The 17,461-nt window shown below is 33.0% G+C and overlaps 3 protein-coding genes and 1 long non-coding RNA gene across 4 annotated transcripts; 2 read left to right on the top strand and 2 right to left on the bottom strand.

Moving 5' to 3' along the window:
* Positions 1 to 4,631: 4,631 nt before the first annotated feature.
* LOC123722631 (adrenodoxin) lies at positions 4,632 to 7,880 on the bottom strand. Its single transcript, XM_045685062.1, has 3 exons — positions 7,575 to 7,880; positions 5,281 to 5,460; positions 4,632 to 5,008 (listed from the first exon to the last, which is right to left on the bottom strand). The coding sequence occupies exons 1-3, from the start codon at positions 7,715 to 7,717 to the stop codon at positions 4,852 to 4,854; spliced, it is 480 nt and encodes a 159-aa protein (XP_045541018.1). The 5' UTR covers positions 7,718 to 7,880; the 3' UTR covers positions 4,632 to 4,851.
* Positions 7,881 to 8,437: 557 nt separating this feature from the next.
* Positions 8,438 to 11,129, top strand: LOC106710423 (tetratricopeptide repeat protein 1). The gene is made up of 4 exons (XM_045685064.1): positions 8,438 to 8,703; positions 9,328 to 9,576; positions 10,085 to 10,241; positions 10,821 to 11,129. Exons 1-4 carry the CDS (start codon positions 8,535 to 8,537, stop codon positions 11,098 to 11,100), a joined length of 855 nt encoding a protein of 284 aa, XP_045541020.1. The 5' UTR covers positions 8,438 to 8,534; the 3' UTR covers positions 11,101 to 11,129.
* A 928-nt stretch (positions 11,130 to 12,057) lies between these two features.
* Positions 12,058 to 13,384, top strand: LOC106710430. The gene is made up of 5 exons (XR_001356982.2): positions 12,058 to 12,086; positions 12,444 to 12,478; positions 12,560 to 12,574; positions 12,813 to 12,932; positions 13,344 to 13,384. It is a non-coding gene; the product is annotated as an uncharacterized LOC106710430 (long non-coding RNA).
* A 2,987-nt stretch (positions 13,385 to 16,371) lies between these two features.
* Positions 16,372 to 17,442, bottom strand: LOC106710428 (dioxygenase tasH). The gene has a single exon (XM_014502483.2). The coding sequence runs from the start codon at positions 17,363 to 17,365 to the stop codon at positions 16,442 to 16,444; it is 924 nt and encodes a 307-aa protein (XP_014357969.2). The 5' UTR covers positions 17,366 to 17,442; the 3' UTR covers positions 16,372 to 16,441.
* Between the last annotated feature and the right edge of the window lie 19 nt (positions 17,443 to 17,461).

Here is a 17,461-nt window from a genome sequence, read left to right on the forward strand (position 1 = left end):
GGATGGATGTTTGTCATAAGGTATATCCAGAACGGCATGCATCTTTTTGCTATTTATCATAGATGTAGAACATAGTCTGGAATACATTGACTGCTAAATTAGTTTTTTTTTTAATTCCGCACGAACAGAGTCGCGGCCGACAGCTAGTTTGTAATATACAAGATTAATGCAACAGCAAAAGGCTTTACGTGATTATTCCAAGTAATTTTATGATCTTAAACCTTTTAATGTTATCCGGAATATTCTGGAAAAGAGTTTAAACTTGCTGGTATTATATTATTATTATAAGTTTCAGTTTTATACGTTTTAAAACTGTGGTACACATTGAAAGTTTGAATGCAGCAAATTGTTCAGAAGGTTGTAAGTTAGGGATGAGTTATTGTTTAAATTAATGAATTTTAATGGCTACAAAGTTAGAGGAAAACCAAATAAAGTATATTCTGTATGAAAGATATGGGTAAGAAAGGAATGAATGTAGATATGAAGGCTTATAGAGATGTTTTTTTTTTAATCATAAGCTGACAAACGAGCAAGCGACCACCTGAATTATCCGAAATGGCGAAGCGACCGCTGCCCAAATACAAATACATCCGCAAATACAGATGCGTTGCCTTTAATTGACGGAGGAAAAGACGCACAAAAAGAGAATGTTACCCCTTCATTTGCATCCCATCCTTATAAGGGTAGAAAGGGGACAAAAATTAAGCCTCCGGCCGTCTGTCTTCTGTATGGTTGTTGTATTTCACCAGGCAAGCCGACCAACTCGTGCAACAGATGTTGCTGGATTCTACCACTGTTAAAAATGTATGGAAGAGTACTAACTATGCCGACACTACGTAAATACAACGGCAGTATAATTGACATCTTAAAATTAGTAATATTATAATTAAAAACAAAATGTAGTCTTTAAAATTATTATTTTATTTTCTCTATTCTAATGCTTACAGGTTAATAATATTTTCTATTATTTATTTAATAAATGTTGAATATTTGTCTTTTAACCAACAATATCATGAAAATTAAAAGCATTTCGAGGAGGCACAACATCGGCGTGTATATTCAACATTTTATTCTTTGTACGTACGACAAAATTAGAATCTTTAGATTTAGACATTTTTGTTCTTAAAGCTTTTTCATTTACACCAGCTTTATATTTGATTACATCGTTCATTAAATTATTTAAAACTCTATCCTCATCATTTTTCGGCAGTGTTAAAAATAACATACCATTTTTATCGAATAGGATTTCGAACGAATCTTTCATGTCATATTTTGGCGCCAATTTTGACACGCTGTCACCTGACGAGATAGTTTTTCTCATAGGATAATTTTCGTAATATGAAAAGTATTGGTTATCTTCGTGCAGTCTCAATGGTGTGTGAAGATAATTCACACGATGTGGATATCTGGATAATCTCAATCTTTTGTACACGGACGGCAAACGGCTGGACTGGGTGATAACTGTAACTAATGTAAGCTAATTAATTTAAACAATTCTAATTAAAATCTATATCTATATATATAAAAGAAAGTTGTGTTAGTTACACTATTTATAACTCAAGAACGGCTGAATCGATTTTACTGAAAATTGGTGTGCAGGTAGCTTAGAACCAGGAATGGGACATAGGATAATTTTTACCCCGTTTTCTATTTTTTTTTTATTCCGCGCGGACGGAGTCGCGGGTAAAAGCTAGTATATATATAAAAGAAAGTCGTGTTAGTTACACTATTTATAACTCAAGCACGGCTGAATCGATTTGACTGAAAATTGGTGGGCAGGTGGCTTAGAACCAGGAAACGGACATAGGATAATTTTTACCCCGTTTTCTATTTTTTATTCCGCGCGGACGGAGTCGCGGGCAAAAGCTAGTTTATTATAAAAGAACTTAGTGACATATCGAATAATACTCTGGTTTAATGTTAATATTGGTTTTTAGTCTTTTTGTATCGCAAACGATTTAATAACTTTGTCAGTTTCGTGATGAATTTGACCTTCAGCGAAATAACTTATAAAAGTATAAAAAATAGAGAGTAATTGAGGATGTTCATTAATCTAATTCATTGTAATTAAATAGATAACTCGTAAGTTTCTTATAAAAACGAAATTAACATTTTTAATTTTACTAGAATTACAAATGGGGCATTGGTTCCACGAAATGAACAATCGCTGTCCAAATAAGTAAAAAAAAAAAAGGAAAAACCACATTACTTAAATAAATTTTTAAAAAAAATGCATTACCGTATTTGACATTTTAAATTATTTTGTAGACATTTTGCGATTAAGTGAAGAAATATTGTAAGATAAAGAAAGCTAGGTACATAGTTACGTGAGAAAAAGTGTTTCGCTACAAATCTTTTGGAATTTACGACACTTTTTGCCTAAATTGTACTTTGTCTATTGAATATTGTTGGAATTCTTACACAAGCTTACATCTCAATAACGTTTATCTTACTAATATTATAAACTAGCTTTTATCCGCGACTTCGTCCGCGCGGAATAAAAAAAATGCACACAAGATAAAAAAGTTCCTATGTCCGTCTCCTAGTTCTAAGCTACCTCCCCATCAATTTTCAGCTAAATCAGTTCGACCGATCTTGAGTTATAAATAGTGTAACTAACACCACTTTCTTGTATATATAGATGCGATGCGAAAGTTTAGATGAATGGTAGTTATTACGTGTCTCCAGTACAACTAAACGGATATGGCTTTAGCATAGATGTAGAATATATTCTGGAAGAACATCCAGGCTACTAAGTTTTTTTTTCAATTCCGCGCGTACGGAGTCGCGGATAAAAGCTAGTAGTCATAAAATAGATGAAACAAATTGATACTTCCTCATGTATATGTATATTTCAATAGAAAAATAAATAGCTGTATATACGTACCGGAATAAACGAGTAAAATTCCCGCCAAAACATTCGCCATTCCGCCAATCATATTGTAAATCGTACGCGTCACAAGTTTGATAATTGTATATTGCTTTTCCAATTACACACATAATTACTAATTACTCAATCTGAACCAGAAATTACTGCCGCAATTGATTTGAGTTTTATCAATTTAAGTTACTGTTTCAATGACTGTATAACTATGCACTAGAAAACATACAAGTACAGTTAGGGTTACCAGCCAGTTTGGCCGGACATTTGGGTAAAAAGATCGGACACCCTATATTATTTAAAATTTTGTCTCAGTATTAATAGGTACACTCTCGTTTGGGAAATGTAAAAAGCCTAACAAATGCCGGATAACTCGGACACCGTTTATTTTGGCTGGACACGAAATCAAAAAGCCTACCTATGTCCGGCTTATCCGGACGCCTGGCAACGCTAAGTACAGTCATCGCCAGGATGTCCTGGGCTAGATCTAGGGGGCAGAAAATAAATATTCCAAAGGAAACTAACAAAATTACAATATGAAATATTAAACGAAAACATTCTCATAAACCTAACATATTCCAATAAAAACTTTCATCCCCTATTATTATTTGCCCCCTTGATGATAAAACAAACTTTAAATATCATATTTAATTATATGTAAATACCTATGTCCTTTCTCAGGCTAAAGACTTTTTGTGTACCAAATTTAATTCGGTTCAGTAGTTTTGGCGTGAAAGCGTGACAGACAGACAGAGTTACTCCTTTCGCATTGTTATAATATTAGTAAGAATTACCTATTATTTATTCTTTAGGGCTGCTGCTACTCCCCTCCCTTATCCGCGTCTGACGACGCCCATTAGTAAAGTCCAAACGTCGGTTACAACGAAATCACAGGGAACAAATAAAGTCCAAAACATGACTGTACTATACTAGGTCAATGTGCCTATGAATGATAGCAAATTATATCAAAAAAAAGAATTGTAATTATGATTAAGCATTTTTTATGTTACTAGCTGTTAATTGTGATTGAGTTATCGCGGAATTAAATAAAAACTGAATTAAAGCTACGTGTTCTTGCGGACTATGTTTCAGCGAAATTTGTGAGCTGTACTGAACATTACATCTATATATATAAAAGAAAGTCGTGTTAGTTACACTATTTATAACTCAAGATCGGTCGAACTGATTCAGCTGAAAATTAATGGGGAGGTAGTTTACAACTAGGAGACGGACATAGGAACTTTTTTTATCTTGTGTGCATTTTTTTTATTCCGCGCGGGCGGAGTCGCGGGTAAAAGCTAGTTTATAATATTAGTAAGATTTGTGATTTAAGCATAAAAAAAAACATCAGTAGCTTGTTAAAAATGTATCAATCTATATTTATAACAAAACCATTAACTAAAATCAACATCTCCCTGGCCTTATCCCACTCACGTAGGGTAGGCTCACAGGGTTTTATAGACCTTACAGTTTTGGCTCAATTTTTTACGGCCGACCGCCTGCCTGTCGCCAACCCTACTTGGAAGGGTATTAATTAAAAAGCGACACTTGTTCTAAAATGAAACATTTTAATGTAGTATAAAAATATATTTTTCATAGCATATTTGTGATAATTAACCTCATTTTGTCCCTAATTTTAAATAACTAAATATAATGTGCCAAATGAAATATGCCCTTATTTATTTGAAAATAATTTATTTCTTGTATTAATTACACTTTTATTTATTATACTTACATTTAAAATAAAAAATCAACAAGATAAAAATTTACCCGAAACTCTATTCCTATATTCGTTAGAACATCATTTCAACTATAAAATTCACTAAAGTTGTAGATGGCGCTGCATTCACATGTTTTTGAGCCAAATACAATAAAAACATTTATCTAAAACGGATATCTACACCTTATGTGACGATTTTCACTACAATTTCATTATCCTAACTACCCTCATTGAAATAAAATGGCGGACATCAGCCGCGCGCGTCATTGATTGTCTCTGGTACTTTCACTTCTAAGCCGTCTTGTTCTTTTGACAGGATAATTTGACAACCTAGACGTGACGTTTCCGATAGACCGAATGCCAGGTCCAGCATGTCTCTTTCCTCATCGCTCGCTTCCTCGGGAAGTCTGAAAATTATATAAAGTTTTATATTTTTCTATTTAGAATACAGTCGAACTTGGATTCCGCGTTTCGTTTAATGAGTGTACGTCGAAGGCCTAATTTAGACCTCTTTCCTTTCCCATCCATAATTAGGCCGGCACGCACACATCAATCGAAACCGGTACACCGGTCGACCCATTTATACAACCAACAAATAGAGGGTTCTATCACTGTTAAATATTTAGTTTATTACACTATTAATAAAAAAACTAATAAAAAAAAAACTAAATATAGTTACTTCTTAAAATCCTCCGGTTTTAGTATAACATGGCAGGTGGAACATGTTACAGTGCCCTCACAAGCACCGAAACCTTCTATATTCAACTCATTATTCACGACCACGTCTAATAGTGTATCGCCTACTTTCGCTTCGCTCTCCAAACGCCGACCGTCGTTTAGCACGAAGGTAACTTTGATTCTGAAAAAAAAAAAAAAAAACCCCTACTAACTGTACCTCTAACACTCAGAGGAATAATACGAATCAAGTGACACCTTAATCGGTTGTGTTATTGAGGCTACAAGAGGTCACAATATAATCGATACACAACCTTCTTGTCATTTAGTAAATAAACCTTGGTTAACAATCTCTGAAAAAACATCGTGATGCAACCTGCACATATCTGAGAAGAAATTCAAAGATGTGTAAAGTTAACCCGCACTGAGCTATTCTGTCTTGCGCCCTATCCTATCGCCCTGGCTACGCAACAGCTGTTTGAACTGTTAAAATTGTCAGAGAGTGGATAACCTATATCCAATAGTAGGAATAATATCGACTGACATTGAAAAAATTAACTGAATGACAATTTTTCGATCTCGTGCATAAGTCGTTTTAAAATAACTGGTAACTACAAAATTAAAGTTTTTTCCAACTACAAATTTGTTCTGCATAAATTTAATTATCATAAAATATATGTATTTCGGCCACAGAACAAAAAAAAAAAACAATACATATTCAATTTTTAGTGCAAGATAAATATTTTTTTGTAATTAACATACATTTTTTAACATATCAACATATCACGTGTACAACCCGTGATAGATAACTGGCAACTCGCAGAGAAATATAACGCCTCATTAGATTCACATACCTGCTTACGCCCTAAGTTCAATCGAAAACATTTATTTCTTAACCAATTCGGTAACACGTCCTTACTCCTTAGACGCTGACAAAAAAATTCAATATGTTAACTATACAAGACTCATATGTGATACATAGTCAGAAATGGAGGATTAGACAGGCACTCACACCAGCAATCGCTCACCCTGAAGCCTAGGACTTCTCCATCTCACAATATCATCATCAGCTCACTATTCATCCCCACTGAAGGGCTCGGGACCTACTCTAACTTAGGGGTGACTACGTCATAGTCAACCACGCTGGCCAAGTTTGACTTCACACATATCTTTAAATTTCTTCTCAGATGTGTGCAGCATCACAATGTTTTCTTTCACCATAAGAACGTCGGATAAATGTACATATGTAAATCGAGAATCGAAACAGATTGGATTTGAACCCAGGACCTGCAGATTGCAAGTCATGCGCTTGACCACTGAGTCACTGATGCTCCCTCCTCTGAGGCTTTAATGCCTTAAGTAATTAAGTGAATGTCTATTGTAGTACATTATCAATTGATAACTGTTGTTATCAATGTTAAGAACATTATATGATAAGAGAGATAAAGTATTTATTACTATTTTCCACAAATTATAAAGATAGAAAATTAGTCAGCGTAAATTAAAGAAAAACAAAACAAAAAGTATTAACTATGTAATGGTGTGATAAGAAAACAGTATAATTATAACATTATGTTAATTTTATTTGAACACAGACTTATAACAAAAAATTAGGAAAAAAAAACACTAGTAAGTGTGAAAAATAAAGTATGTCTTCTTATTTTGAAGGTTTTTTAAGTCATAAGTCTGATGACATCCAACAATCCCTTGATATACTGTTCGTAAGAAACGGGATTCTTACCATGATTAGGCTGTATGAGCTCCCTAACCCTAATCGTGGTAAGAATCCCGTTTCTTACGAACAGTATATTAGTAAAAACCACGAAAGTTTGAAGTTATAATCCCTTGATGTTGCTGGTAAGCTCCTGAAGTCATTACAAGTTTGATAATTACCACAGAATCAATCCAAATAAGATTTTTCATAATCTTGAAATTGTTATTGGTACTTCTTATGGGTATTAATTATAGGTTTTTTGACAGAATTTTGTTTTAACTTAATATGGTCATGTTCATTGTTGGACAATTTAGTTAAATTTACTTTGTCACTTTAATATTAATACAATCAGTTACTGTATATATTTTTGACTAAAAACTAACTAAACTTAACTATGTTAGTAAAAGTCTGGTAACAATTATTAAAGGTATTGTAGAAAAGTAATGTTGTATGTCTTTAAAATTATGTCTTAATGTCAAAAATAATAATACGTAAACTTCAACCTTACACCAATTTTAGTAATTACCAAACCTGTTCTACCAATAAAAGCAAAAGATTATAAGTAAAATGGTACAAAAACTTACTTTTCTTCGTCCAATGCAAGTTTCGTTGTTGATAATGATGCAGAACTTTTGTAATTAATACATTTTGGTACTGTGCTATTTTTATTTAATAAATATCTAATTTGATTGCCAGAGAAAGTTCGGAGACTATTTTTGAGAAACATTTTTACTATTATTTTAAAGTAGTTAGACTACTGACGTCAATACTGTAGTATAAATAATTCACGTATAACGTCTCCAACCAAAATTATGGTAATATTCATCAAACGCTCGAAACAAGAATAAGAAATAAGATCTCAATTCTATCAGTTTTTGATGTTTTAATCAGATTCAGAGATGACCTCGTCACCTGTCAGTTGAAATAAATTCGTTTTACGCACATAAAAGGAACGTCAGTGAAATAAAATGAATTTTCCACGATAACCACACGACATGTTTATGGTGCATTGCGTAATTTAATTGTTTGTTTAAATTTTTCTTTAAAGTAAAAAAAGACAAAAATTAATTAAAAATAAAATAACAAAATTGCAAGTGTTTGGCTAAATCGTCTTTTCGTAAAATGGAATTTTTCAATGATGTGTCCAATGCCCTATGGCTTATCTGTCGGAATATGTCGCTCATGATTTCTTAACATGGTTTTACTGATTTTTTGCAATTATAGTTTTCTTCAAAAAATCTTTCTTTTCACCTTCGGCAATCCAACAAGATAAGGACGATTTTATGCTTTAATAAGATTTTACATTCTTTATTTCGTTTTTAAATCGATATTCGTTCGAATCGGAATCGAAAAATCATTGGATGCAAAAATGTAATGTCATTGTCAATGTCATTTTAACATTAAATTTCCCCTTTCATAACAATTTCATGTCACAGTTTATAAAATTAATCTGAAAAGAAGCGTGATAATAAGTTTTCATAAAATTTATTTATTGATTAACAAACAAATTGTCTACAATCACAGTATTAATCGAATCGTTTAAAATGTCGGATAGACTCAAGAATACGAACACAATCTCCAACCAGGAAGTTATTGAAGATTTAACTAAAGGTTTAGAGTTTTTGAGTGCTGATGAAACAACAGCGAATGTTATAAATCCAGAAACTACAGTCGATGATTTCATTAACTCGGCCGGAGACGCACAGAAAACAGGTAAGGATTACGTTTTTGGGGAGTAACCGCGCCCTTTTTTTACTTTTGATCTTTGTTATTTTCGACTTGTCCCTCGACATTCTATTGTGGAAACCGCTATCTAATTCAAAAATATATTGATAGAGATAATAACATATTTCCACACAAGTTTTGGAGCAATATGCAGACAGATCTGATCGGCCGTGTGAGCGTGAAAGAGCATCCAACCTGGTGGGTTTCTCAAGCATTAAAAACGCATCAAATATATTTAGCTGACACCTCATATTGTTTGAGTCTACACAGATTATGCTTACAGTTGATAAAAGACTTGAAAAGCAAAATTATACCTTTAATCAATCAAATAAACCTCAATTTATTTGCCATCCATGTCTTTGTGAACAGACCCTGACAAGTGTAGAATATAATTATTACATATTTTTATTCAATACTAGCTTTTACCCGCGACTCCGTTCGCGCAGAATAAAAAAAATGCACACAAGATAAAAAAGTTCCTAAGTCCGTCTCCTAGTTCTAAGCTACCTCCCCATCAATTTTCAGCTGAATCAGTTCGACCAATCTTGAGTTATAAATAGTGTAACTAACACGACTTTCTTTTGTATATATAAATTCTAATTATAATTGCAGACATTCCACATACAGAAGATGACTATGATAAAGATGACAAGACATACAGTGAAGATTACAAAGCTGAAAGTGACAAAGATGACAGTGACGCAGATTCAATAGACGAGGAATCACTGAAAGATGCGGAGGTGGACTTAACTGATGACCAGAAAGAAGAACGTAGAATTCAAGCTGAAGGCTTAAAGAATGAAGGAAATGAAGCATTCAAGATCGGTGAATATGAAAAAAGCATAGAGAAATATACGGAAGGTTAGTTTAACCATAAATAATCTATTATTTTATTTTCATAGTGTATTCAAAACATTTCAATGTGCAATTTTTTTTAAGAATTTATTATGGTCCCAAATGTGCAGTTAAAAAATATTGACATTGTTATCATTGCCGAGAGATCACTTTTGTTCTCTCATATAATACATACTTCATGCTTAATCTCATAGTGCATCATGAATTTTGTGATCAACAACATGCTCAAAATATTGTGTCTTTTGCCATTAAAGGCTGGAGATAAAGATTAAAGGTGTGCCTTATTTGAAATCTTATACCATCCCTACAGCCATCCAAGCTTAGTAATAGTAAGATGGCGCCACGGGCGCTATAGTCGGTTAAAAAAGAGTACCTGTGCCGCACCCTAAAATAGTCCTGTCTTTGAAAGATTTCGTCCGGATACCAAATAATAAAAGAGTGCTCCCCGGGGATCTCTATAACCGTCCCTGTAAATCAAAAGCCCTTAACTTTAAATGTTTCCTTACCTTTTCAGGTCTAAGAATCTGTCCGCTTCAATTTGAACAACAACGCTCCATTCTATACTGTAATCGAAGTGCTGCGAAAATGAAACTGGAAAATTATAAGCGAGCCATCAAAGATTGCAGTAAAGCTATTGAATTGGATGATAAATATTTGAAAGCTTATTATAGGTAAGTGATTTATATCTAATGGATGGATGTTTGTTTGAAGGTATCTCTGGAATGGCTCGACAGATCTGGATGAAATTTGGCCTAGATGTAGGACATAGCCTGAAAGAATGCATAGGCTACCTATTTAAGTTTTTGTAATTCCGTGCGGATAGAGTCGCAGGTGACTGCTAGTGTTATAATAAAATAATACTTGTCTAAATAAAGGATAATTTTGTGTGTATGTTAGATTTCGTACAATAGAAATGTTTATGTAAATGAAACTTTTCCGATTTTGGAATTTCTTATGTAAATTTATTCGACTTTCTTATGGTGAAGGAAAACATCGAAATGTTGCACATATCTGTGAAGAAATTCAATGATATGTGTGAAGTCAACCCGCACTGAGCCAACGTGGTTGACTATGACCTAGTCACCCCTAATTTGGGTAGGTTCCGAGCCACTCAGATAGTACATAAATCAGCTGACAAGATATAAAAAAACAGCTAGTTATCTATCTATATATATAAAAGAAAGTCGTGTTAGTTACGGAGTCGCGGGTAAAAGCTAGTTATTAATAAACTGTATTTTTCAACATTCCAGAAGGGCACAGTCATATGAAGCTACAGAGAAATATGATGAATGTTTAGCAGACTTCAAGAAGATTCTAGAACTAGATCCAGCACATAAAGAGGCTCAAGCGGCAGTGATCCGTCTACCACCCCTCATAGAGGAGAAGAATGAGAAATTAAAGAAGGAAATGCTCGGTAAATTGAAAGATTTAGGCAATATGATACTAAAACCATTCGGTCTTTCTACGGATAATTTTCAAATGGAACAGGATCCAGAATCAAAAGGATATAAGATTAATTTTAAACAATAAATCTACTCGTTAGATTCACTGTTCTAAGTCGAAACAGAAACATGTCATCTTTGTTATTTTATTTGAAAAGAACAGAGATAGCTAAATACATAGCATAACACAAAATTAGTATTTGATGAATAGAATACATCACGTTAATTAATATTTCGTTACAAGAAAGATATAAGAGGAAGAAAAGAGAGTGAAATGTGCATTTAAACAATGTATTGAAGTTACCGAAGCTAAAAATAAAATTAATATTGAATACAGTTTTCTGTTGCCGCTATTTTTTTTTTAGCTTTGATACCAGAATATTTGAAGGAATAAAAATTTTGTTCAATACATTTTTTTTTCATCATCAGCTCACTATATCACCTCTGAGGAACTTGAAGCTTACCTAAGTTATAGTCAAAAATTAAAATTAATTGTCACTTAATATGAGCACAATAACAGTTGAACTTTTATAAGCGAGAAAAATACAGTCCCTTGATCTCTCGCTTATCAAGGTTAGGACAGAAAAAAGTTAGGTAGAACAAAATAAGGTCTTAATTTTTTTTTGTAATATACTGTAATAAACAGTGAATCTAGCTTAAAAAAAATCTGTATAGATTTGTGATATTTGTAACATAATTATATTTCTTTTAAGCGAATCAATTGTTTTATTTTATACTAGCTGTCGCCCTCGGCTTCGTCCCCATCAATTTTCAGTTAAATCAGTTCGACCGATCTTGAGTTATAAATAGTTTAATTATCACGACTTTCTTTTATATATATAGATCAATAGACAATCGAAATTTCAATTTACCTCGCCTAAATAAATACTTTTTCTATATTTTTCGACAAGCAAACATTTTCTCTTTTATTTCATAAATAGAATGTCAAAAATTTCCTTCAGATCAATGTTATTGTCAACGTACAATGCTTTTTGACACAAGTAAATTTTAAATTTCCACACAAAAAATCAATATTATCCAAATGTTTTATTATTATTAGCAATATTATAACTGGTAAGTACTGTGAATAAGTAAAATCTTGTTAGACTATTGTGTTAAAAACATGAGTTTATAAATCACTCTTTCGGGCACACTAATAATTAAATTTGAAGAAACGAAGTATGGAAGTATCGTCGATAATTAACTACTCTAACTATCCTTCATAATTATACACAGTCACTAATAAAAACCTTTCAGAGTCCAACAATTGTTATGTTGCCAAAAATGTTACAATAAGTGCTAATTTTTAAATAACTGTCCAGCTAGAATAGAGCTTAATGTGATTGGATAATCTGTTGTGAAGAGTTGCTTACTTTAAAAATATTTTCGCACTTAATAAATTAATAATTACAGATTAAAAATATATTTCAGACACAACATATGGCGCGATGTCGTCGGAGACGGAGGTAGATTTCGTTCGTTAATTTTTTCCTTGCTGTTTTTATTTATTAATGCTTTGAAAAAGCTAATTAATTGTCTTATTACAGGCGAACAGGCAGGACGTAAGTAGATTTGGAAGGCTGAAATGTTTAGATTTATAAATAACTTTGGTGATATATTTCTGGTGCTACCAACAAAGTAAATACTTTTTGGCGGTTAATTAATAAACCCTTGCCTTAAAAACATTGGCAAATGACAGTAGAAATTTTTTCCTGATGCCGCCAATATGAAATAACTGATTTTTACACTATTTTTATTTGTTTAATTATTTGAATATGTAGTGATTTGTCGGTTTGTCAGTGTATGTCGATCGAAGTGCGGAACATTTAAAAGGTGTCGCTATTGTGATAGACGATACAGAGTGCGCCTGCCGCGGCGGAGACCACGCCGTCACCGCAGATCATGCTCCAGACGTAGAAGGTATGAAACACATATTTAAAAGTGACAGAGCCCCCATCTCAAGTCTGCTGGAGTACAAAGGACTCGACCAGTGAAATACCACAACCATACAGAAGACAAGCATGAAGCGGAAGTAATTCCGCCTTTCGTCTGATGATTGAGTCATGTAACGTTTTTATGCAATATTTGTTTTAAAATTGACCAGTGACCAGTGTTCATCGCTACCCATAGACATTCACGACTCTAAGACAACTCGGCCGGGGAAATACCACTTAAGTACCATAGATCACATTTCTTCCATTTCCGTTTGTTTACTACCCCCCATTCTCAAATCTGCTCGTATTAGTTATTTTAAATAATCATAAATTTATGGGTAGCGGTGATCATGTCGCGTTATTTCAATAAATATTTAGTTTTTTCTTAATTTTGTAGACGCTGCAGGTCCCCGTCGGTTTGCTTCGAGTAAATACCGCGACTAGGAGAAATCAGTAGTCGCGGAAAATTTCTTCAGAAACATACAGTAAGAGTACATTTCAATATTTCAGAATCTTTTCAGGGAATTGTTTGAAAGATACTGTTAAGTTTAGGGTTCTGGACGACTCCTTTAACACTTTCAATGTCTACCATTAACATAATAAAGCAATCGATGGGGGATGCCTACGTTCAGCAGTGGACAAACTAAGGCTGATAATGATGATGAAGCCAAACTTGAAAGGCGAGTCGATGGCAATTCGTAAGATAAAGTATTCGAAGTTTCTCTGATATTGTGGATGTTCATGGGTGGTGATGATCACATCATCAGGCGAATTGTAGGTTAAAATAATTTAATGTAGAAATTCTTTACTAAGACACTTGGCAAAAGAGAAAAAGTGTGTCTATATTAGTTACGGCAGACAAATTTTGCATTAAAATCATACCTACATTCCAAAGTCAAAGATACCGTCGATCTTAGCGCCAAAAATGTTGCCACATTAAATAATATTTTTAAATTTATTTTCAGGTATCGTGACAACGATCTTTTATATTGTATTGTTAAAATCTTGTCGTCTATGTGATTGTTTATTTTATATTTTGAAAAATATACACGATTTTATTATTATTAGGTTTTATTTTTTAGCCTAACCTAACCCTTATTTTGTAATATAATTGCATTTAACTAACAATTTTCACTATAAAAATGTCAAACATCGCAATAGCCGCCAAGTATTAAAATTGTCTTTGCTCTGAATATTTGGAGAGTTTGGATTAATCTTACTAGTATCATAAATGCGAATGTTTAGATGGATGGATGTTTGTTTGAACGTATCTCCAGAACGGCTCAACGGATCTTGATGAAATTTGGCATAGATGTAGAACAAAGTCTGGAAGAACACAGGCTACTTATATATATTTTTTTTTAATTTGAGTCGCGGATTGCAGCTAGTGTTAATATAGTACCGCAAGGATCTTATGGCAGTTATTTGACAGGGAAGCACTGACAAGTTTTAAGGGTTACCAGTGAGCAAAAATTCCCTAACTTCCATTCGTCTTCTATGCGTCCCATACTTTGTCAAATCCCCTTCACCATTTCGTCCTTACAAGAAAAGGGTGGGAAGGAAAAGAGGGCTAAAGTGAGCTGCAATTACCTTGTATTTGTATTGCTTTAGTTGGTGGTATTTGGAAAGTCTGTTGATCATCAAACAAATGACTTCTCTGAACTAAGCGAGGATAATATACGATGTGAGATTGAATGTGGGTGTTCCAAAGAAAGTGCGAAAGGATTGTGTGAAAGAGGATATGCGTAAGAAGAGGTTGAATTCAGATATTACAGCTGATAGATATTTATTAATTTTTAAATAAAATACAAAATTTTGTAACAAAATATATTTTCATTTTTTATATAACTTATATAACATTTTCAAAAATATTTCAATGTATTAGACAATACAAATAACAAATACTAATATTTGATTCACAAGTTGTTAACTCTAGGTACAGTCGGGCTCTTTCATGGTATTCCGTTTAGAGAACAATTGCCTTATTCCTTTTAACAAACTCTGCCACTTTAAAAATAAAAAACAGGTAGCAAGCAGTAAGTTGCACAAATGTTGGGGTATTAAAAAGCAATTACCTTGGGTTTCTAAGACTTAAATCTCAGTTTAAAACATAGTTGTTATCTCTGCTTTGTAAAATAATAATGACAGGGATGACGTGATGTTTTTTTATACAGAGTTTTTTGTCTCAGAAACTCATGGTTAGTCATGAATCTCTGACCGACCCTTTTACGTACACATACATTTAAAATTTGCTTCCTATTGATTATTATTCCCACGTCATTCCGCAATAGTCCAAGTCTAGTTTAATGCTTTGATGTAATATTTTGATATCTGATGTTTGCTCTGTAACTAATTTTCAATCGGAAACTGTCTGACAGTGAACACCAAAAATATAAAAAGGGTTACTGAGGTTCTTTGGTAAGCTGTGTTGGCTGGAGTGATTCATGATCTGCCCTCACGCAAAATACGCGCTAGACATAGACTTGATGAAACCGAAGCCTTTACTACTATTATTAATAACTGATTTATAATTAAATTCTTTGTTCTAGATATGTTGAATAAAATTGCGTGCACACTAAAAGCAGGTCACTAGTACAATTTTGTATAATTTTATTTTTAATTGGTCCCTTTGTGAATATTTTAGAATTCCTTAACACAATTACATATAATAAGTCATCAAGTTTTATCATCCAGGGTATTATATTAATATCTTATATATTAAATTCTCGTGACACAATGTTAGTTACCATACTCCTCTGAAATGGCTTGACCGATTTTTATGAAATTTCATATGCATATTCATTAGGTCTGAGAATAGGCTTCTATCTATTTTTCATATCCTTAAGTGATAAGGGTTGTCCACCCCTAACATTTTTCTTTAATTTTTTGGACAAAACTCTATAATTTAAATGACAAAACAATGTTTGTCGGGTCAACTAGTTATGTTTAAACTTTTTGTGATATTTTACCTAAATTTTGCATATAGTTAATAAAATTAAATTATAATAAAGTAAATTTCAGTGAAATTATCAAAATTTATGATTAAAATAGTAATTTCTTTATTTGTTAATGTTTTTTTTGTACAAAGTAAATATTTATATATATGTCTTATGACAATTTTCAACATAATATGTAATTAAGTTATGAAATCATTGATAATGTGACGTTCAAATTAAAAATTTTATGAAATTCTTAACCAAATTTAAATCGACTACAACTACCATAATTCTGGTGTACAAGTAAAGTGCTATATGTGTGTTCACCACCAAAATGCTAACACAAAAACATTTTTATTTAATTTTTTAAAACAATATTTTTGGATAGGTTCTTTGTTTTTGAGTCGCAGTAAAAAATCTAAATCCCATTTATACTTACAACCTATAAAATTACTTTTATCTTTGTTTTCTGAGACCAAATTACCCTGTACAAAATATATCATCATCCTTGTCATTATACAGAGATAATGGTCTCAGAAACCAACAACTAGTAGTCTCGTTACAATCCCTTCCAGATGAAACCACTCAAACGAAAAGTACCGCTCATATCCCAGTTAAAAATCCTTTGGCCAGCCGCAGAGCCTCCTGCACCAGCTATAACTATTAACGGCATAAAATGCTCAGCCGCTCTAGGTGGATGAGCCTCATCAGCTCCTGGTTGTGATCTCCAAGATATAAGCCCAGTCCTCCTTTTGTCTTCACTCTCAGCTGTACAAACCTCGTTCAAAAAGTCATCAAAATCCTTATTAATTACTTGTTTCTTATTTCGACTGTTTCTAAATTCGCGCATATTATGATATGACATACCTGAACCTATAATTGCAATTCCCTCTTTCCGAAATTCATATAAAGCTTTCCCGAGTTTGTAATGCTCTTCAGGGTCTTGATTACTTAGAACAGAGACTTGGATTATAGGTATATCTGCTGCTGGATTGATCAACATCATTGGAACGAATACTCCATGGTCCCAACCTCTTTTCGGATCTAGTTTAGACTCTATACCGGCATTCTCTAATGTTTTTTTCAATTTACCAGCCAGTTCTGGATTTCCAGGAGCGTCGTACTTATATTTATACGACTCGGGAGGAAATCCGTAGTAATCGAAATACAAATCGTGATGTTTAGCAGATGATATAGTCACTTTGCTTTCTTCCCAATGCGCCGTAACTAATATTATACCCTTTAACTGTTTTAAATCTAAATGCTTCTTAATTTCGTCTCGCAAAAATATAGTCAAACCTTCGTGGTCTTTGTCTCCAAGGAGTGGCATCGGACCACCACCGTGATTCACGAAAATTGCTGGAGCTAAGGCGGTCATTGTTCTGAAGCTTGTAAAATATCTTAATATGTTCATAGATACAAAGGACATAAACACTGCAAACACTACTTGAATTAAAATAGTTAATGTATTTAAAATAAGCATGAATTAAGTATTTGCAAGTTTTTCACGAAAATACAATAATTCTGGGATAGGAGATCACGAGCAATATTCCATTGACATATGACAATTGTGACATTG

This window comes from Papilio machaon, chromosome 28 (assembly GCF_912999745.1).
Source record: "Papilio machaon chromosome 28, ilPapMach1.1, whole genome shotgun sequence".
Lineage (NCBI taxonomy): Eukaryota > Metazoa > Arthropoda > Insecta > Lepidoptera > Papilionidae > Papilio > Papilio machaon.